The sequence below is a fragment of the Prunus mume genome, linkage group LG4, assembly GCF_029339155.1.
Source record: "Prunus mume cultivar Tortuosa linkage group LG4, ASM2933915v1, whole genome shotgun sequence".
In the NCBI taxonomy this organism is placed as follows: domain Eukaryota; kingdom Viridiplantae; phylum Streptophyta; class Magnoliopsida; order Rosales; family Rosaceae; genus Prunus; species Prunus mume.
In genome coordinates, this window is record NC_142701.1 from 22,168,070 (window position 1) to 22,189,474 (window position 21,405).

General features: G+C 38.5%; 3 protein-coding genes, 1 long non-coding RNA gene and 1 pseudogene across 6 annotated transcripts; 3 read left to right on the top strand and 2 right to left on the bottom strand.

Annotated features, from left to right (window-relative positions):
• Window positions 1–569: 569 nt before the first annotated feature.
• Window positions 570–3,996, top strand: LOC148918189 (G-type lectin S-receptor-like serine/threonine-protein kinase At4g27290). Its single transcript, XM_089050852.1, has 7 exons — window positions 570–1,908; window positions 2,013–2,130; window positions 2,236–2,401; window positions 2,555–2,765; window positions 2,952–3,189; window positions 3,292–3,442; window positions 3,551–3,996. The coding sequence occupies exons 1-7, from the start codon at window positions 600–602 to the stop codon at window positions 3,863–3,865; spliced, it is 2,508 nt and encodes an 835-aa protein (XP_088906978.1). The 5' UTR covers window positions 570–599; the 3' UTR covers window positions 3,866–3,996.
• Window positions 3,997–7,527: 3,531 nt separating this feature from the next.
• LOC148918190 (G-type lectin S-receptor-like serine/threonine-protein kinase At4g27290) lies at window positions 7,528–11,121 on the top strand. Of its 3 annotated transcripts, none has more exons than XM_089050850.1 (7): window positions 7,528–7,631; window positions 7,749–9,204; window positions 9,296–9,428; window positions 9,565–9,775; window positions 9,987–10,224; window positions 10,323–10,473; window positions 10,552–11,121. In XM_089050850.1, exons 1-7 carry the CDS (start codon window positions 7,571–7,573, stop codon window positions 10,861–10,863), a joined length of 2,562 nt encoding a protein of 853 aa, XP_088906976.1. In that variant the 5' UTR covers window positions 7,528–7,570; the 3' UTR covers window positions 10,864–11,121. The 3 variants fall into 3 exon arrangements, with proteins under 3 accessions (XP_088906976.1, XP_088906977.1, XP_088906975.1); XM_089050851.1 differs by lacking the exon at window positions 7,528–7,631 and having other exon boundaries at window positions 7,643–9,005; window positions 9,102–9,204; XM_089050849.1 differs by lacking the exon at window positions 7,528–7,631 and having other exon boundaries at window positions 7,643–9,204.
• Window positions 11,122–11,964: 843 nt separating this feature from the next.
• On the top strand, window positions 11,965–12,562 carry LOC148918191 (calcium-binding protein PBP1 pseudogene; annotated as a pseudogene).
• A 1,161-nt stretch (window positions 12,563–13,723) lies between these two features.
• On the bottom strand, window positions 13,724–15,940 carry LOC103329476 (putative F-box/FBD/LRR-repeat protein At4g03220). Its single transcript, XM_008231949.3, has 3 exons — window positions 14,816–15,940; window positions 14,361–14,543; window positions 13,724–14,227 (listed from the first exon to the last, which is right to left on the bottom strand). Exons 1-3 carry the CDS (start codon window positions 15,896–15,898, stop codon window positions 13,925–13,927), a joined length of 1,569 nt encoding a protein of 522 aa, XP_008230171.1. The 5' UTR covers window positions 15,899–15,940; the 3' UTR covers window positions 13,724–13,924.
• A 3,830-nt stretch (window positions 15,941–19,770) lies between these two features.
• Window positions 19,771–21,013, bottom strand: LOC148918192 (uncharacterized). Its single transcript, XR_016125763.1, has 2 exons — window positions 20,979–21,013; window positions 19,771–20,004 (listed from the first exon to the last, which is right to left on the bottom strand). It is a non-coding gene; the product is annotated as an uncharacterized LOC148918192 (long non-coding RNA).
• Between the last annotated feature and the right edge of the window lie 392 nt (window positions 21,014–21,405).

Sequence of the window (21,405 nt, forward strand, 5' to 3'; positions counted from 1 at the left end):
ATATATTGCTGAGCTGGGCTTTTAAAAACATTTGGAGGCCCCCAAAGGTTAGGAAATCATAATAATATTTTTGAAATAAAAAAATATATAATATCTTACTGGGCTTTTAAAACATTTGGAGGCCCTAAAATTTGCCATGTGTCGCACAGCCCGCACATGCTGTGGGTCGCCTCTGATAGATAGCCATTCTCACGTTCAAATTGCCCTTCTTAATATAAATAAATAAATCAAATTTAATTTTTGGTAGGTGGTTTGGTTTTATAAATTCCAGTGCCAACAGTTGACCCTTCAATTATTGCAAATTTTTTGTGCAGCCCAAAATTCGTGTTCAAAATTCTTTTATTTTATTGGTGTTGGCACGAGTCACAACTTAAGAATATTCAATTTAAGAATATTCAACCATTTTATTGGTCTGGTGACTTCTCAAATAAACGTAAACCACAGAAAGCTACAGAGAAAATATGGAGAGATTGACTAAAGACTTTCGAGTAAAATACTATTGAATGCGTAGTGTAGACGCATGACTTGACCCTTCAATGGTTGACTTGGATTAAGTAGCAGGACATTATCTTTCTTGTGTGCAAATTCCTAGTGCAGCCATGGATACCAAAACCAACACAATGTTGGTGTTTATAGTTTTTTTTTTGTGCCTATTTCTCGAGTTCCGTATCTCCTTTGCAGCTGACACCATCACTGCAAACCAATCACTCTCCGGTGACCAGACAATCGTCTCTGGGATTTTTGAACTGGGTTTCTTTGAATTGGATGGCAACCACTACATAGGTACCTGGTATTCCAACCGAGTGGTATCTGCGAGTACCATAGTTTGGGTGGCAAATAGGGAAAACCCAATCTCTGATAGATTTTCATCAGTGTTGAATATCTCAGATGGCAATTTAGTTCTCTTTAATGAGGCCAAAACTCCAGTTTGGTCCACACATTTGACTTCCACCACCACCTCTGCTTCTGTGCAAGCAGTTCTTTTAGATAGTGGAAATCTTGTCTTAAGAGCTCATTCTAGTTCATTTGAGTTTTTATGGCAAAGCTTTGATCATCCAGCCCATACATGGCTACCAGGAGCCAAGATTGGATTCAACAATATTACCAATCGAACCCAAATTCTCACTTCATGTAAGAACTCACGGGATCCTGCACCAGGTCCTTTCTCTCTTCAGCTAGACCCAAATGGAAGCAAGTCATTTATGTTACTGTGGAATAGGTCTAAACAGTATTGGACCAGTGGATCATGGAATGCAAGTTCACATATTTTCAGCTTGATTCCTGAGATGAGGCTTAATTCCGTGTACAACTTCAGCTTTATTTCAAATGAAAACGAAAGTTATTTCACCTATTCACTTTATAATCCTAAGATAGCATATCCATTCGTGTCAGTCTCGGGGAGGGTTCAAAACCAAGCATGGTCGGAGGGTTACAGGCAATGGAAGTTTGTATGGGCTCAACCAGGACAGCAATGTGCAGTTTATGCTATTTGCGGGGCATTCGGGAGCTGCAATGAAAAATCCGGGGTCTTGTGTAATTGTTTGATGGGTTTTGAGGAAAAGTCTCCACGGGATTGGGTTTTGCAGGATTACTCTGGTGGGTGTTCAAGAAAAACCAATTTGCAGTGTGAGAATTCAACTAGTGTTATTGGGACGAAAGACCGGTTTCTAGAAATACATAGCATGTCAATGCCTGAAAATGAACTGCATGTTAAGGTTGGGAGTGCTAAGAAATGTGAATCAATCTGTTTAAATAACTGCTCCTGCACTGCTTATTCTTATGAAAACAGTAACGCATGTTCAATTTGGATTGGAGATCTCCTGGGTGTACAAGAACTCGTGGCAGATGACGCTGGTGGAAGAACTTTATACATCAGACTTGCAGCTTCTGAGCTTATGTATCTTAAAAGTAATAAAGGGAATGATTGTTGGTGTTGTTATGAAAGATCATTTCTTAGGTAGCCATCCTTTTAATTGGTCAACCTGAAATATATATATATATTTTTTTGGCAGATGGCAAGGGTGATGCGGATAAGCGCTCCCTTATAATTGCAATGGTCTCAGCAGCAGCAGGGTTGCTTACGATATATTTTTTCTATTTCTTATGGAAGAAAAGATTGGGGAAGGGAAGGTATTGCCACCACTCTGTCTCTCTTTCTCTCACACACACACGCACTCGTGCATTCACAAGGATTATCTAAACAAATGATCCATGCTCTACCAAACACTGAAACAGGAAGCAGAGGAGGAAGTATGGTGTGACTAAAATAAATTATGGTGCTGGAGGCGGAAAAAATGACAGAGAACTACCACTCTTCTGTTTAAAGAGTATATTAGATGCAACAAACAACTTCTCTGAAGCTAATAAACTGGGAGAGGGAGGATTTGGCCCTGTTTATAAGGTGACTCTTCCACTTTGTGTTGGTAATTAAAGTACATTAGTTGTTCTTACATAAATATTTATACTTTTTGGTTCACTGAATAACCTTTTGCCTAATTAAGTTTGATTGGTGGGATTGTGGTTCACTTTGTGTTTGATTTTCCTTCCACTGCAGGGGATTTTGCCTGAAAATCAAGAAGTAGCCATAAAAAGACTGTCAAAGAAGTCAGGGCAAGGACATGAGGAGTTCATGAATGAGTTAAATCTTATAGCCAAGCTCCAGCATACCAATCTTGTTAGGCTCTTAGGTTGCTGTATTGAGGAGGAGGAACTGATCTTGATCTATGAGTTCATGCCCAATCGAAGTTTGGACAAACTTTTGTTTGGTATATCCTCATTCCTCCTAAGATTGATTCTTAGATATTGTTGATTTCTGGGACCTCAAATTTGATTACCTTTTAGCAAGATCCTTTTCAATGCGCAAAAGTTGTGTAATGCAAGATCTTTTTCCATTTGTCCAGCATTTCATCTAAAATAAAAAGAATAATTTTCTTCATGGTTTGTCCTATCAGATCCATCTGAAAATACAGAATTAGATTGGGGAAAACGCTTTCGAATTATAGAGGGTATTGCTCAGGCAGTACTTTATATCCACAAGTATTCTAGATTAAAAATCATTCACAGGGACCTGAAAGCAAGTAATGTTCTGTTGGATGGAGCAATGAACCCCAAAATTTCAGACTTCGGAATGGCTAAAATTTTGGAGATAAACCAGACTGAAGCAAATACCAACAGGGTTGTTGGCACATTGTAAGTATATATATATGTAGGACATGTTTTCATTCATTTACTAAACCTTATGCAGTCACTGCTATAGCTTACATCTCTATTCTCTACCATCAATTCATGCAGCGGATACATGTCGCCAGAGTATGCAAGATATGGCCATTTCTCTGAGAAACTAGATGTGTTTAGTTTTGGAGTGTTGTTGCTGGAGATTGTAAGTGGAAAGAGGAATGCTGCTTTTTATCGCTTTGAACATTCACCAACTCTTGCTGGATGGGTAAGTATTAATAATTCTAAACTATATACGCTCCTTTCTGTTTTTACGCCTTGTAAATTTGTGATTAACCGTAAAATTGAAGTTTTAAGTATTTTAAATCTTAATTAGGCATGGGAATTGTGGAAAGAAGGTAGACGAATGGAGGTGATTGATGCATCAGTAAGAGAAACATGCCCCCCTGATGAAGCTTCGAGGTGTATCCATATAGGGTTTTTGTGTGTTCAAGAAGCTCCAGCTGATCGACCAACAATGGCTTCTGTAATTCGTATGTTGCAGGGCAATGAAGCCACATCACTTCCACCGTCCAAGGAACCTGCCTTTTCAACTAACAGGAATTCCATACCTGTTGTTGGTTCTTCTTCTCAATTACCTGCCCTTTTTTCCAACAATGCAGTCACCATCAGTTTGCCAGACGGTCGATAGAGGTTCCAATATTTGTTTCCTTCCCTCAACACATTTAATGTTAGGTATATAAACTAAAAAGCAAAACATTGTGACAATTGCAAGAAATCAGCAATACTATATATATAGTTCCCTTCCATTGAGGGACACCCTTTAGGATACCTTACAAAAAAAATTTCAACGATTCAAACTGTCTATTTTTCAGTCTTCATTCATAGATCATTCTTGCAAAAAAAATAAAAAATAAAAATAAAAGATAGACAAATTGAAAATCATTAAGGCATCTAATTGAGACCAATAAAATCAATGAACACGGTGCTTCAAGAAAGTGTTTAAATTTCAATAATTTAATTGAATGATTAAATGATATTAGATTCAAGTGATTTTTTGGATAGATTTCAATTTGTTTCAAATTTCCTTCATAATTTTGGATAGATTTCTTGATCAACCCCTTAAAATATGGAGATGTAAAATGAGGATGAGGATGAGGATGAGGATGAGGATGAGGATGAGGAAAGGAAAAGGGATTAATTGACCAAGAAGGCAAACGGAAACCAAGAAACTATAGCAATGGTCTCAACCTTGACTCGTGTAAGCAAAACGAGTAGCTTTATTAACTCAGAACATTTCCAAAACAATTCACGACTAAAAGCCTTACAAAACCAGCTTATAATATAAACTGGGTTAGCAACTGTAACTAATATTCGCGCCTAAACCGCCGACTTAACTACTAATCTAAGAACCCAAAACTGATTAACAAACTGATCTAACAACCCCACAACTGAATAACAATTGAAAGGAGAGAAGGCTGCTACGTGGACCACTCTTCTCTTGCCAAATGGGCCAATGACATGAATACAACTAAACCAGCACCTATCACCCTGGGCCATCTTCATCCCCTCACTCACATGGCCCTTGTTTTACTCAAACTGGATTAAAATGTGACTCGTGAGGAAGTATGGGAATGTTATAGCATAATTGTAAATCTAACGGTAATGTCCCAATGAGATTAAACTTTCCTTGATTTATAAAGGCGAATTGTTTTAACACTCATCCTTTAATTTCATGTACTGTGGAGAAGATGAGGGGATGAAGATGACTGAGGGGGAAGAACGAGGACGAGGATGAGAGAAAGGGGATGAGGGGGTAGATGGTGGCTGGGATGAAGACAACGTGTAATTCTACTTTCTTTGTTTTTAGTTTTATTTGTTTTTGCTGCTTATAATAATTAAAAGAATTGTTTGGGTGAAACAAGGAGCATGAGTGAGGTGAGGGTTTAAACTAGTAATTATATGTGCTGTTGGATTAATCCAATGGTCTTTATTAAAAAGGACCTTACATGACTTCATTTTTAAGTCCTAAGGTGAGCGACACTGAAAAACAGGGAGACATAAACAACATTATTGAGGAGAAAGAAATAAGGAGGAAAAACTAATATAATTATTTAAAACTGATCCACTAATTTGGTTAATCTAAACCATTAATCTAAGGGTTAAAAACTTGTGTCATAATTTGTGTAAAAAATTTGGTGTCATTGATCTGCCCCATATTATATATGTATAGTCTCTTTCTATTGAGGGATTCTTCAAATAATTTTATTTGAGAGACACTCTTTAAGGTACTTTACAAAATATTTTTCAACGAACCAAACCATCTATTTTTCACATCTTCATTCAGAGATCATCCTCGAAAAAATCATACAAATTGCAAATTATTAAGGTATCTAATTGAGACTGACAAAATCATTAAGGTATATAGTGAAATACAATACAAAGTGTGGGTCTTACAAGGGTGTCCCTCAAATAAGTTTGTTTGAGGGATCCCTCAAACAATCAAACAAACTTATTTGAGAGACACCCTTATAGGGCCCACTCCGCATTGTATTTTACTAATACAAACCGTCTATCTTTTAGATAATCATTCAAAGATTATCTTTACAAAAACTCACTTGAATCCGATATCACTCAATTATGTTATTGAAATTTATTACTTTTTTGAAGTACCATGTTCATTGATTTCGTATGATACAATTGAATGTCGAAACGGTTTCTCATTTGCCTAATTTTTTGCAAGGATGATCTATGAATGTAGACTTAAAAAATAGGTGGTTTGGATTGTTGAAAAAAATTCATAGGGTACCCTAAAGGGTGTCCCTCAAATAAAAAAATTAACGGGATCACTCAATTAAATTATCGAAATTTTAGTACTTTCTTGAAGCAATGTGTTCATTGATTTTGTAGGACACAATTAGATGTCTAAATGGTTTCTGATTTGTCTAATTTTTTATAAGGATGATCTATGAATAAATACCTAAAAAATAGATTGTTTGGATCATTGGAAAAAAAAAATTGTAAGGTATCCTAAATGGCATCTTTCAATAATTTTATTTGAGAGATTCCTCAATAAAAATGGACTAATATATATATTATTGTTATATTAATGAAAGATTATGGAGAGAAAGACAAGAGAATTTGTTCTATCAACTTCTATATCATTCATCTTTGGCGCGTACATAATCACAACTCATAAATACACTAAATACAATTATTAATACATAGGTACTCAGAGATAACAGAGTGCCTGTCATTGTACGTAAAGCTATATAGCTTCTTTAAATCAACAACCTTAATGACATACTCGATCAAATTCAACTTAATGCAGAGTTTTGTAAATATAAAACATATTAAATACGTCCAATTAAAACAATCACAATTAACAATAGGTAGATTAGAAGAAAGAAAGTCTGGCTTGTGAACCTAAATGTTGTCTTAAAGTAGTAGACGCCTTCCTACGTGCAGGTTATGGCAGTGCCTACAACTCCAAGATACAACCTAAAAGCCTCATAGGATGTCTGGTCCATTATGCATGCCAACGGCGGACGAGTATGCTAGGTGTTGATCGATTGCCCAGGAAATAGATAAAGAGAATTGTAGGATATGGAGAATGATGAGTGTGATTCATATATGGAGCATGAGAGTAACAGAGAATTGTTTGTTCTATGTCCGAGGAGTTCTTTATTTATAAGACTCCACCATTTTAATAAAGTCACGTCTATTAGGTCAACAAATATGACTCTTAAAATAAACAATCATTACTAAATATATAACATAAGTTTTGAATTTTAATAAAATAAAACAAAATAATAAATAACTAACAATCCCCCACAAAGTTCAAAACTTCATAAGGAATAGTCGAAATGAAAAACAAGTAACGATGAGGAAACTTGGGCAATTTGTATACCGTGCAATGGGTGTAGGTGTCTTCAAGACTTGAACCTACACTTAGTGTGAACAGCTTTCATATGAAGGAATCATAGTTTGACTTTGATTTGTACACCTCAGTTTTCTTGTGAAAATAGTCCTTAGCCACATGATTGGTTCTTCCACAAACAAAGCAAATCCTCTCACTTTCTTGATTTTTAGTCTTTTCAAAATTTCTATTTTGGTTTGTTTGTCTATCCTTAATAAGAGACCTCATTGATTATTTGTATGTAAGATTATTGTAGAAATTAATGAAGAGCCTTGCACTTTTCCTTGATTTGGTAATTGCATTGTAAATTAAGTACCATTTTCCAAACCATGATGCACGGTAGACAAATATGATGGCGACAATTTTCAATTGAATTACAAGCATTGCCAATTTGCCACTGTCTTCCGCATCTCCTTCATCCAAAAATTCTCCCCAAATTTTTTACTTTGTAACATCGTTGAGGTGAATTAAGGGGTTATGTATGACATAGACACTTCACGAGTTGACTTGGCTGACTTGGAATGTTCTGGTTTATCAAGTAAGCTTGTTTGCCAATTTTGCTTTTGTGCAGCCATGGACACCAAAACCAGCCAAAAGTTTTTGTTGTCTGTTATTTTTTTATGCCTGTATATGAAAACCCATGTTTGCCTTGCAGCTGACACCATCACTGCAAACCAATCTCTCTCTGGCGATCAAACCATTGTCTCTGCAGGTGGGGTTTTTGAGCTGGGTTTCTTCAAACCAGGTAATTCTTCAAACTACTACATAGGCATCTGGTACAAAAAAGTTTCTGTTAGGACCGTAGTGTGGGTGGCAAATAGGGAACAGCCAATCTCTGATAGATTTTCTTCAGTGTTGAAAATATCAGATGGTAATTTACTTCTCTTCAGTAGGTCCAAAGGTTCAGTTTGGTCCACAAGTGCGACCTCCACCACCACTACCTCAGCCTCAGGTTCTGTAGAAGCAGTTCTTTTAGACAATGGTAACCTTGTCTTAAGAGCTGATGGGTCTAGTGCTAGTACTAAATCAGAGCCCTTATGGCAAAGTTTTGATCATCCAGCCGATACATGGCTACCAGGAAGTAGAATCGGATTCAACAAAATTACCAAACAAAGCCAGATTCTCACTTCATGGAAGAATTCAGAGGATCCTGCACCAGGTCTTTTCTCTTTTGAGCTTGACCCAAAGCGAATCAACTCATTTATCATAGAGTGGAATAAGTCTCAACAGTATTGGACTAGTGGATCATGGAATGAAAATTCAGATAAATTCAGCTTGGATCCTGAGATGACGCTTAATGATGTTTTCAATTACAGCTATGTTACAAACGAAAATGAAAGTTATTTTACCTATTCTCTTTATGATCCTAAGAGAATATCTCGATACATGATGTATACCTCAGGGCAGATTCAGCAGCTAACATGGTTGGAGACTACCAGCGCCAGGCAATGGAATTTGTTTTGGTCTAAACCAAAGGTTTATGCCTTTTGCGGACCATTCAGTAGTTACAATGAGAAATCCTTGCCTTTATGTAGTTGTTTGATGGGGTTTGAGCCAGAGTCACATAGGGATTGGAGTTTGCAGGATTATTCAGGTGGGTGCTTAAGAAAAACCACTCTGCCATGTGGGAATGCTGTCGGTGTTACTGGGACAGAAGACGGGTTTCTAGAAATGCCTAGCATGTCATTGCCTGCCAGTGTTGAAGATAAACACTATAGTATTGCTTATGCTAAGCAATGTAGATCAATCTGCTTAAGTAACTGCTCTTGCACTGCTTATGCTTACAGCAGCACTGCTGGATGTTCAATTTGGACTGGAGATCTATTTGGTCTAAAGCAACTTGCACCAGATGACAGTGATGGAAGGACTTTGTACATCAGACTTGCAGCTTCTGAGTTCAAGAATCCCAAAAGTAATAAGGAACTGTTTATTGGTGTTGTGGGGAGTGACCATTACTTGGAGCCATCATTTTTAATTTGTCAACTGGATCTTTTTGTTTTCTTTGCAGGTCATAAGCGCTCCCTAGTAATTGCAACAGTCTCAGCAACAGCAGGATTGCTTACAATAATTTTTTGTTATTTCTTATGGAAGAAGACTTGGGGAAAGGGAAGGTACTTTACCACTCTGTCTATCTTTCATATGTTCAGCGATACGGAGTCTAGTAATCCAAACAAAGGTTGCTTTAACAATTAGAATGAACAGGAAATATGGTGCTGGAAGTGGAAAGAATGACGCAGGATTACCACTCTATCGTTTAAGGAGAATTTTAGCTGCAACAAACAACTTCTCTGAAGCTAATAAACTGGGAGAGGGAGGATTTGGCCCTGTTTATAAGGTAACACTTTGATAGTCCTATTGAGCTATAAATATGATAGTTTCTTTTATACATTTCTTAATAATTTCACTCATTACTTCTCATTTGGTAAGGTTGTAATTGTCTTAATGTGTATCGGATTTTTCTTCCACTACAGGGGATTTTGCCTGAACTCCAAGAAGTAGCCATAAAAAGGCTGTCAAAGAAGTCAGGGCAAGGACATGAGGAGTTCATGAATGAGTTGAAGCTTATAGCCAAGCTCCAACACACCAATCTTGTTAGGCTCTTGGGTTGCTGTATTGAAAAGGAGGAAATGATACTGATTTATGTGTACATGCCGAATCGAAGTTTGGACAAATTTTTGTTTGGTATATATATGCTCATCACTGCTAAAATTAATTCTTTGATATTGTTGATTTATGAGACGTCAAATCCGATTACCTTTTTCCAAGATCTTTTCCCATGTTTTCAAAAGTGGTGTAATGCAGTATCTTTCTCTGTGTGTCAAAAAAAAAAATTTCAAAACAAAACGGAAAAATATTCACCTAGCTTATTATTCTCCATGGTTTGTTGAATCAGATCCTTTGGAAAAAACAGAATTAGATTGGGGTAAACGCTTTCGAATTATAGAAGGTATTGCTCAGGGACTACTTTATATCCACAAGTACTCTAGACTGAAAATCATTCACAGGGACCTTAAAGCAAGTAATGTTCTTTTGGATGGATCAATGAACCCCAAAATCTCAGACTTTGGAATGGCCAGGATTTTTGGGATGAACCAAACTGAAGCAAATACCAACAGGGTTGTTGGGACATAGTAAGAACACATGTTTTTCATCCATATACAAAACCTGATGCAAATAATAGTCATTGTTATTGCTTACTTCTCTACCTCTACTGTTACTTCATGAACAGTGGCTACATGTCACCTGAGTATGCACTCTATGGCCATTTCTCTGAGAAACTGGATGTATTCAGCTTTGGAGTGTTGCTGTTGGAGATTGTAAGTGGAAAGAAGAATGCTTCTTTTTATCGTTTTGAAAATTCCCGAACTCTTGCGGGATGGGTAAGTATTAGAAATTATAGTTCTTTTTTGTTCTTTTTTGAACAAGATTGATGGGTTTTGATGTTGAATCTCACTTAGGCATGGGAGTTGTGGAAAGAAGGCAGAGGAATGGAGGTGATTGATGAATCAGTAAGGGAAGCATGTGAGCCTCATGAAGCTCTAAAGTGTATGCATGTAGGGTTTTTGTGTGTTCAAGAAGATCCAGCTGATCGGCCAACAATGTCTTCAGTTTTTCTTATGCTGCAAGGAAATGAAGCTGCATCACTTCCACTCTCCAAAGAACCTGCTTTTTCAATGCATAGGAACTACCCCCGCGCTGCTGTCGGTATCCCAGCAGTTACCAGTTTCTCCAACAATGTAATCACCATAAGTATCCCAGAAGGTCGATAGAGGTTCAATTCAATAATGTTTCATTGCTTCAACACACTTGAAGTTTGATTTATGATGGAAAATGGAAGACACTGACAAGCGTTGACAATCTGTAATGCAAAGACTTGGACCAATATCTTTTGATGGGCCAATGTCCTTCATTGGGGTTCAGAATTCATGTAGGCCCAAGTTAGGTACGTTCATAAGCCCAAGCTCAAAGAACGCATAGCCCAGGGATGGGTCAACCCGAACCTAGCCTTATTTTTATTCTTTTCTGCACATACTATCTCATTTGAGCATAGTTAGTAAAATACGGGACGAGCCATCAATGGGTTCCCACCATAGTGGCGGTCGCTTATTACTTGTGCAAATTACCTTTATATACGAATAATACAATTTCATTTTTAAAAAAACCCCATATATTTCTATGTTCTTGAAAAGTGTACGAAAAATAGAAGTAATTTTTTTATAATAAAAAAATACATCATTCCACGTATAATATGCGAATTTAATAACTAGGCATTTGAGCAAAAGTCTCTGAATGCTTAAAACAATGCTCTACTCTTGTTGTTTTTAGTTCAATCCAATGGTTGTAATGCTAACAACTTTAATCGGCCCTACATTTCTAAAGAATTTCATAGAAGAGTTCCTCCATTTTTTCTGGGAAACATGACAACCGACCCAAAAAACCCAAAAGATTACATTTTCTTCTTCATTTCATGTGAACACTTTTCGTTAACTTATATAACCGACTTCCACCCACCCAACTGGTAAAACAGCCAAAAGTCAAGAAGGAAAACCGTTTCTGAAGTCTAACTGTCTAAGATAATCCGAAATGACAATCGTACCCCCTTCGACAAGAGCGTTGAAAGTCAAATAGGACCAATTTTCATTATTTACATGTAATGACAAAATTACCCTTTACAAGTTTCTGAGAAACACAGGAGGCAAATAAAATTGCTGCTGGCCCTTGCAGGTGTAAAGAATCAAAGCCGACCAGCAATTAACACACTGTTCCATTGCTGTCATCCACACGGGGAGACCATAACCTTCCTCTTTCCAAGATCCCCCTTCCAATTTCCACTCTCCTTCCCCTTCCTTTCACATGGTATAAATTCATTCACTCTCATTGTTTCCCTCACAAACCCAAAAACCCAATACATCAAAAGAAAGCAAGAGCTAATAACAATCAATGGCAGGAGTTGGCAGGAGGGCTGTTGATGATTTTGAGGATCTGCTGCCAGAGATGGCTGACAAGCTTGGCGGGGAGGGCCTGATCAGAGAGCTGTGCAATGGATTCCAGCTGCTGATGGACAAGGACAAAGGGGTCATTACATTGGAGAGCTTGAGGAGCAACTCTGCTCTTCTTGGTCTGCAGAATTTGAGAGAAGATGAGCTTGTGAGCATGATGAGGGAAGGTGACATGGATGGCGATGGAGCTCTCAACCAGATGGAGTTTTGCGTTCTGATGTTCAGACTCAGCCCTGAGTTGATGGAGGAATCTTGGATTTGGCTTGAACAAGCGATGCAAGGGGAGCAAGATAATAAGAGACGTCAATCTTGATCGTTTGATTTGTATTTTACTTCCGTATGTTATTCATTTTGGAACTGAAATAGTCAGGTTGAAAAATACAGAGAAATAACAAACACCTTCTTTTGGTTGTAATATTACTTGTTGGTACATATTCTTATTCGTTTCGACGATAACTTTTCTTTCTTAGCCTTTTCTACCGGACTAGACCCGTTGATGGAATTTTCCTTTATTAAAAATCACATCAAATATCTATTTGCACGAGGAGCATGCAGAGCACTGCAGGCTGCCGCGGCATTGGATTTGCTGACTAAAATACTTAAACATTTGTCTTTTATATATGATAATGATGTAGACCAGTTCAAAATTTAAAATTTGTTCAAGGAATTTTGCTAATTTGTTTTCCAATAAGTTTTTTTCTTTTTTGGTACGAGTCTAAATAAAAATTGAGTAAGAAAGTCTTGTTTTCTGGTAAAGATAAATGACTTGAGACGTCTCCCAACCCATAAACTATTAGTATGAGGTGATAGGTAGTAAGATCAAGAAACTTCCATTAAATAATTATATATATTTTTGGCCAGTTGTACCAGAGAAATAATAAATATATTTGGTCAGAGCTTGCATATATAATATATAATATAATAAATATATATATACTATATAGTCATGGAAAAAAATAATAGCAATAATAATAAATATATAACAACTTATTGATTTCATATCCATTTACATATATACGTATCTTCCCGGAGGCAACGAGTATATAGTCATTCAATGAATCCAATACAAGCACTTCATCTAGACTTCAACCCTGGTTGTCACGTTGGATCCATTGTTACTTGATTGCATGCACCAAGAGGCAAATTCATTGACACTGAGGAAATTAGGAGGAACGTCGCCATATCCACAACCTTCTGCGATTGAATTTAAAAACATTCTATGCGTTTCCAAAGTAGTACTTAATAATATTGCCTTTTTTTTGTATTTTTGGGGAGGGGGAGAAATTAGGAACAGAAAGGGAAAAAATTCATACACACACAGGGTACTATGGGGATTTGAACCCAGAACCACTTAGGAGCACACCAAAAACTTAGGCCAATTCAAAACTAACACACAAAGAGAAAGTGGTTAGGTGTCAAATATAATAAATATTTTTCTGTACTTTTCTACCCTTTGTCGACACGAGTTTTCCATCCATCCATGTAGCTAGGATGTGTAACATTACGAATCACGACATTTTAAATATTACATATAAGGTTAGGATCGGGGGACACACATTTTTGACACATTATTACACACATTGTAAAGCACATTCAATGGTTGTGATAATGTTTTGTATTCTTTCTCCTCTCTTCTTTCTAAACTGAATTCACTTTATACTAGCTTCTTCTTGAATTTCATTTTTCAACATACAAATCTGCTTATGCTTACCAAATTGTTTGGGCTCTACATAAATTCATATGATGAGCATGTACTCCATCCAATTAGCAAGGAAAATGCGCATATAAAGAAAAAGAAGAGGAAGTCAAAGAGAACGTTTGCAGTACAAGCTTAGTGAAATGCAATTTTAGCATTAGAAGAAGCCCAAGAGAATCCCATCATCTGTGACCTAATCTTTTGTCGCTGGAGAGAATATCTAGCTTTGCAGTGTCCAGTGCACAGAATCATTTCCTGCAAGGCCTTTCCATGCTTCAGCAAGAACTTTGCTAGACTCACTTCATTCTCACACTCTAAAAATCCCTGGATCTTTACTACCGTAAGGTTTTGTAAAAACGACTTCAAGGCTTGCGTTTGCGATTCCCAGAATTTTTCTTCCTCAGAATTGGACATTTCCCACAAATCCTTATTCCATTGCTGATATAGTTATGCATCAAAATGAGAAACCAAATTAGTTAGCTGTTGAAATTGATACTAATCAGTCAGTTTACGTGTAGATTAAGAATACAATGAATGTATTAACCAAATTAATCTCAGTTATAATACTTACTCTCCTTTCAATCTTGTAATCGTTAATAATATTGAGGGTCAGAGTGTGAAGCATGGGAGAGCTCCTGAATATGCACGCCAATCCAGGGACATTGTTCTTGTTGAAACCCGTATGCAACTCCAAAGACTTGAGATTGTTGAATGGATGCAGATAAACCGCAAAATAATTACTGTTTGACAGAATCTGCAACAACAAAAAGCTATACAGATAAGTCGTGCTCATCACTGAAATGTTACATATACATAAGAGTGACCAGACAAAATTAATGACAATACTCTCTTGTCAAACTATGAATCGAAATCACGTATTCAGATAAAAATTTAACATGATCAATGATTCAAATTCATAGTTCAGCAGCATAACAAGTAGATTAAATTTCTTTTGCTAGGCCGTGTATCTCAATACATTACTTAAATTAACCTGATCAATGGTTCATATTACTTAAATTGAAGTACCTCAATACATTGGGTATCGAGTGTCAAGCAATGGGCATGATAGAGTCCCATAAAAAGGTTGGACACACTCTGAAGCTTCGCCACACTAATATCTTCCTGGAGCAAAAAGAAACCAATGGAGGCCTCTTGCAGAGAGCTCAAATTGTCCAGAGAAGAGCTATCAGTAATAGCATTGTTTTCCCAAAGAATAATTCTAAGTCTTGGACCATCAATCTTCACCCAACTCTTATCAGCGTACGCATCAAAACACCTCACAATTCTCAACCTCTCCAATTTCCCACCCAAAACATCCAACCCTTGTAACTGAAAGCAGTTCTCCAGGGTCAAATCCTCAAGCGCCTTGCACCCAATCCGAAGGTACTTCAACCCAAAACAAGCGTCCAGGCTCAGTTTCTTGAGCATAGGGAAAGCAGACGCTCCGAACATGTCGCAGAGAGAAGGCTGGTTGTATAAGACAATGCGTGAAAGCGACAACAAGTGGAGGGATTTGAATCCGCTCGTCATCACAGATGAAGGGGGCAATCTGAAGCCTGGGTAGTGCGATTTCAACTTGAAAATGCGGAGAGATTCGCTGGCGATGACGCATCTAGGGAAGTTGAAATAATCCTCTGTGGCAACCTCCACGTCCAGTTCCTGCACATTGCGCCGGATGGCCAGGCGGATCAGGCCATTGAGACGGGAGAAGCTCAACCAGGAACCAAACCGAAGGATTCGAATATCAGAGTGCTTATCGCGGAGAGTCAGGACTTGCCTGATGAAGTCTGTTTCTTTGGAATTCTGAGAGAGCGATTTTGATGAAGAAGAATGTGGCTTTGTTGGGGCTCGAGTGAGGGTGGTAAAGTCGAGGTCCGGGAATGAGGACCAGATAGAACGCCACCGTTTTGATAAGACGCTGGTTTGGGCGACGGTTTTGACGGGTAGGAGGAAGAGGATGTGGTGGAGAACGGCATCTGGGAGGTCACTGATGCGGTCAATGCTTCGGCTTCTGTTGCTCTTCTCGCTTTCGTCATCGTCGTCAACTTGATCCTTCTGGTTGTATAAAATGAGGAGCTTTCTTTTCTTGGCAGCGGATCTTGTTTCCATTGTGATGATTTTGTTGGGGTTTGATCTGGTTTTTACTGGTCTTTGGGTTGAGAGATTGAGTTACGTACTTTAGGGGTTTGAATGGTTCAAAGGTTGAAGTGAGGTGAGAACGGGAACAGCGTTTGAGTTTGTTTCCAAGTACGATTGCAGTATTTTTAATTAATTTTTATAAATTTTTAATCCAAGCTAATGATAATTCTACCTTATAGTTAGTTAGTTAATCATAAAAAATAATTGAAAAATAATTATTGATAAGGCCCAATTTTCAATTTTGGTTGAAATTAATATGGGATATATACTTGGCATCTTTATTGATTATTGCTTAAAAACGCCTACCTGTATATAAGATACCAAGTAAGCTCATCGTCGCATTGTCATGTGATGCTTTGAGCTCGAATTAGTCCAAAAAGAAACCAACACAGTTGCATTAATAAAAATAAGCTTGTCCAATTTTCACATTTGATCACAAATACATGGCACCTAAAGTGCAAACTAATAATAAATATACATTCCCCTCAAGGCAGAACATCAGAACTTAACCATTAGAATAACCATACGATTTCAACATCCTCCGATGCCCGCGGCAGTTCCTCTATTATCTTGAATTTAGCCTGCCATCCAGGTTGATTTTGTTGATAGGCTTCCCAGTTCTGCGGACAAATGTTCATTCTTGCAAGCCTATTCCATGTTTGAGTAAAAACCTAGCAACACTTATCACAGTCTCATCTATACCTGTAACAACGGAAAAGTCCACCTTCTTAATGTGACAAAGGAAGGAGTTCAAAGTTTGAGCTTGAGATTCCCAGAATTGCTCTTCACTCCAGAGGGTATTGTCCAACAAGATGTCGTTCCATTTCTGAAATCTAATTTTATAATATGTTGTAAGCCGGATATATTTTAAGAGTAAATGTGCGTAGCGTCAAGCCAGTGATTACAAGAGTGGCATTTGTTGGAAGTGTAAAAAATCAAAAAACGTCGAATTATGCCGAAAGTTAACTTACATCATCCTGTGGTCTATGAATAGGACTTATCACAATTTTGAGCCTTTCGACTACGGGAGAGCTCTTGAATAAGCATGCTATACCCGGGAAATCCGATTTTCTCAAACCAGCAGTAATAATTTCCAAAGTCTTGAGGTTCACAAATGAAAATGGTAGACCACCTTTGAAATATATTTTCGATAAAATCTGCATACATAATTTATACGCTACGTAAATCCACAAAACAGATTTATATACAGGTACATATATACAGATAAACGAGGCAGATACTAATTTTTTTTACAACAAATATTTGGAATTACGATAGCTGGCAGAAAATATGCTATAAGTACATTTTGTTACTCATCTATTGTTAAAGCATCCAAGATAGCTATCAAAATGATCATGTCTCCAAACAAGTAGATAAGAAAATAGAATATTTAAACTGACCTCAAGAATCTGAAAGGATGTAACACCCCGACTCCAATTATTTTCCTATTTTTATTTAAATTAAGAGAAATTATTAATTTACTCTTGGGTTAAGGGTAATTTTGGTCATTTTCTGATCCGGGAAGATTTTGGGACCACGAGTGGTTTGGTTGCGTAGGTGGTACTGAGACGAAACCATAGACAGGCGGTAGGCTTCAATCGGAGATTTAATGAAGTTTTGGGGATCAAAATAAGCTCGGTGGCGGAACCGTAATTATTTCGAAAAGTTTGGAGTAAAAATCAGATTTTTTCATTTTTACCTCACTCTCTCTCTCTCCCGCACGTACAGCTCTCTCTCTCTCTCTCTCTCTCTCTCTCTCTCTCTTCCGTTTCTCTCTCCCGACCCTCTCTCTCTCTCTCCTCGGTTCTCTGCACCGCCACGATTGAGCGTGAGACCGGTCCGTTCGACTCATCGTGAAGTCGATCACGACCCACCCGATTTCCCGCCGGAAACCGCGAATCCCGCCGTCGATTTGGACTGGTTCAATCGGAGGTTTTCGTGCTATCGCACCGTCTCCGCCGTCCATTTCCAGTGAACCAGGTGAGGTTTCTTCTCCTTTTTACGTGCTCTAGCTGTTTAGGGGGTTAGATTAGAACGATTTTGAAGTTTGGAAGTTGATTTTGAAACCTAGGTTTTGGCCGGTTTTCAATGTGAAATTCCGGCCACTTGCCGTCCGAATTGGACCTTGTGGTAGTTGAAGAAGATGCTCCATTCGTCGAGTAGTATCTAGGATTGGAAGGGTGGCTGGTGATTTGGAGATTTTCCGTCGCCGGAAATTTCTCTACACACCCACGCGCTGCCGGCGCGTGTGGCGGTGCGTGGGCAAGGCTGGTGAAGTTGATTTTTATCTTGATGAGATCCTTTGGTTTCCACGAGTGCGTAGGATTTTGCGAATCTCAATTTGGATGTCGTTTGACTATCGAACGGATTTCGCATATTGTGCGTTATCCGGGTTTGATAAGTTCTAACCGTCGGATCGTTTCTAAATTGAAGTATGTTGATCTAGGTGCTCTTAGAAACCTGTAGGAATTCACGGATCGTGAATCGGAGCACCAGATGTTCCGATTCAATAATTTGAAGTTTGGGAATTCGCGATAACCGTACGATTGGAGGCGATTCCCAAATCTGTAACCGGACATTAGGATATTCCATTGGATGTACACGCACCGGGAACTTGGGGATTTAAGTATTTCCTTTTGTGAATTTTCGTTTTTAAGTGCGTTATATTAATCAAGAGTTCGTATCTCGAAATAGGTACTTGTCGACCATTCGCAGCAGGCAGGACCCTCTCGGGGCCGGGCAGCTTGGGATTATTTGTGAGTGGACTTTGTTTTAAGCATATGCATGGTTTTATTGATAAAAGGCTTGTGCATATATTTTAAATGGTGATTTTGACTTAATAATTATCTGGTTGATGGATTTGAATATTCTTATGCGTATTGGCAATATATTTTGAGTATGGATATATATTTGAGTATGATGAATATGTTTATATGGATTTTGGGATGTCTATCTATATTGCCTATGTATAGAGTATGAGAGGTTGTTGTGGTGAGATTATGAAAAGATATGAGTTTGAGGGATGGTTGTGAGATGTATGAGTATGTTAGGTGAGTACCATTCCCTAGTTACTAGGCTTCCCACATACGTCGTTGGCAGTGCCGGTGGGGTGAGAAGGCCATGAGATTGTGGGTCTCACACATGTCGTTGGCGTGCCGGTGTGAGACACTTCCCATACGTGTCGTTGGCGTGCGGCGTATGGGAAGAGTATGTATATTGCTTAAGTATTATCACACACGTCGTTGGCGGTGCGGTGGGGTGATAATCGTCTGCGCATAGAACTTGTTATGAGATTTGTGAGCTACACGCCGTTGGCGATGCGGCGTGTGAGCTATGGAGTTCCGTCCCCAGTTGGACTACTCATCCACGGACGCCGGTTAATGTTCGAAATCCTGCGTACACCTAACAATCCCCGGTTGGATTGTTTCCCCGGTACATTAGTATGGAGAGAAGTATATATTATATTATAGTTATAGTTATAGTTATATATATATAAGTGTTTACGGGTTGATGAGAGTTGCATATCTTTGGGAATGGACTTGTGATTTGAGATTTAGAGATTTATTGGACTTTGGGATATTGTGTTTTGAGTATTTGGTTTCTGAATTGTGAAACTGCATGCTAGAGCACTATTTTTACATGGTGGGGTTATTATGTTGATTTAAAATGTAAACTTTATTTTTGTCCACTCACATATGACAGGACCCGAATTTCCCAAGGCGGATCCGTCTTGGTGCCGACATCACCTGTGATGCCGGGCCCACTTACTAAAACCCAAGACATTCTACCAAAATTTTGGCAGAGTCTCCTCTGTAAAATGCTCAAACCAACAATAAACAACCTGCAAAAATTTACATCAATAAACAAGCCAACTGCCAGCATGCTTTTAACATACTACAATCCAACACAAAATGGCCTCCGGCCTCAAGTAGTAGCCTAACATGGGCAATAACAGAGCGTCTACAGAATTTGTTTACAACAAACAGGGGAGTAGAAAGAATTTATACAGACCCTATTAACAGACGACAAGTTCGGAGCTCGTGACTTGCTCGAATGCCTTCAGGAGCAACTACTGTCTGGGGGGCGCAAAACAGAAAGATGTGAGTGGACAGAAATAAAGTTTCACTTTAAAAACAACATAGTAACCCCACCATGTAAAAATAATGCTCTAGCATGCAGTTTCACAATTCAGAAACCAAAACTCAAGCACAAAAATCCCAAAGTCCAAAACATCTCCACATCTCAGGCTCACAACTCATTTCCCAAAATATATGCAACTCTCAACACCCGTAAATACCCATATATAAATATACATATAGCTAGGACTCTAGTATAGTATATATACTTCACTCCAAACTAATGTACCGGGGAGACAATCCAACCGGGGGATTGTTGGCTGGTACGCAGGATTTTCGAACCGAACCGGCGTCCGAGGATGAGTAGTCAGCAACCGGGACGGAACTCCATAGCTCACACGCCGCGCCAAGCGACACGTGTAGCTCACAATCTCATATCAAGTCCTACGCGCGCAGACAGTATCATCACCCCACCGCACCGCCAACGCGTGTGTGATGATACTCAAGCAATATACATACTCTCCCCATACGCCGGCACCGCCAACGACACGTATGGAAAGTGTCTCACACACCGCTAACGCCATGTGTGAGACCCGTAATCTCATGGCCTTCCCACCCCACCGGCACTGCCAACGACGTGTGTGGGAAGCCTAGTAACTAGGGAAGGGTACTCACCTACCATACTCATATCTCCCAACCATCCATCAAACTCCTATCTTTCCACAATCTCACCACAACAACCTCTCATACTCTATACATAGACAATATAGATAGCCATCCCAAAATCCATATCAACATAATCATCATACTCAAATATATATGTTCATATTCAAAATATATATAACCAAGATATATAAACATATTCAATTCATCGACCAAAGACTTATTACATCAAAGTCACCATCATTTAAAGTATATGCACAAAACTTTCATAAATAAAAACCATGCATATGCTTAAAACAAAGTCCACTCACAAGTAATCCCAAGCTGCCCGACCCCGTGAGGGTCCGCTCTTGAGAGTGATCAACCGAAGTACCTATTCCAAGATACAAATCCTTGATTAACAGTACGTACTTCCAAAACGGAAATTCACGAAAGGAAATACTTAAATCCCAAGTTCCGGTGCGCTCACGTCCAAAGGAACATCCTAGGGTCCGATTCTGATTGGAATTCGCTTCCCAATCGCACGGTGATCGCGATTTCCTAAACTTCACATTATTGAATCGGAACATCCGGGGCTCCAATTCACGATCCGCGAATTCCTACAGGTTTCTAAGAGTACCTAAATCAACATACTTCAATTTGGAAACGATCCAACGGTCAGAACTTATCGAACCCGGATAACGCACAATATGCGAAATCCGTTCGATAGTCAAACGATATCCAAATTGAGATCCGCGA

Coding starts and splice junctions, on each gene's coding strand:
- LOC148918189 (XM_089050852.1), top strand. CDS start 600: ATGGATACCAAAACCAACACAATGTTGGTGTTTATAGTTTTTTTTTTG. Junction 2,131..2,235: donor AAAAGATTGGGGAAGGGAAG/GTATTGCCACCA, acceptor ACACTGAAACAG/GAAGCAGAGGAGGAAGTATG. Junction 2,402..2,554: donor GATTTGGCCCTGTTTATAAG/GTGACTCTTCCA, acceptor CTTCCACTGCAG/GGGATTTTGCCTGAAAATCA.
- LOC148918190 (XM_089050849.1), top strand. CDS start 7,667: ATGGACACCAAAACCAGCCAAAAGTTTTTGTTGTCTGTTATTTTTTTA. Junction 9,429..9,564: donor GATTTGGCCCTGTTTATAAG/GTAACACTTTGA, acceptor CTTCCACTACAG/GGGATTTTGCCTGAACTCCA. Junction 9,776..9,986: donor TTTGGACAAATTTTTGTTTG/GTATATATATGC, acceptor TTGTTGAATCAG/ATCCTTTGGAAAAAACAGAA.
- LOC103329476 (XM_008231949.3), bottom strand. CDS start 15,898: ATGGAAACAAGATCCGCTGCCAAGAAAAGAAAGCTCCTCATTTTATAC. Junction 14,544..14,815: donor TCGATACCCAATGTATTGAG/GTACTTCAATTT, acceptor TTGTTGTTGCAG/ATTCTGTCAAACAGTAATTA. Junction 14,228..14,360: donor ATTACAAGATTGAAAGGAGA/GTAAGTATTATA, acceptor TAACTATATCAG/CAATGGAATAAGGATTTGTG.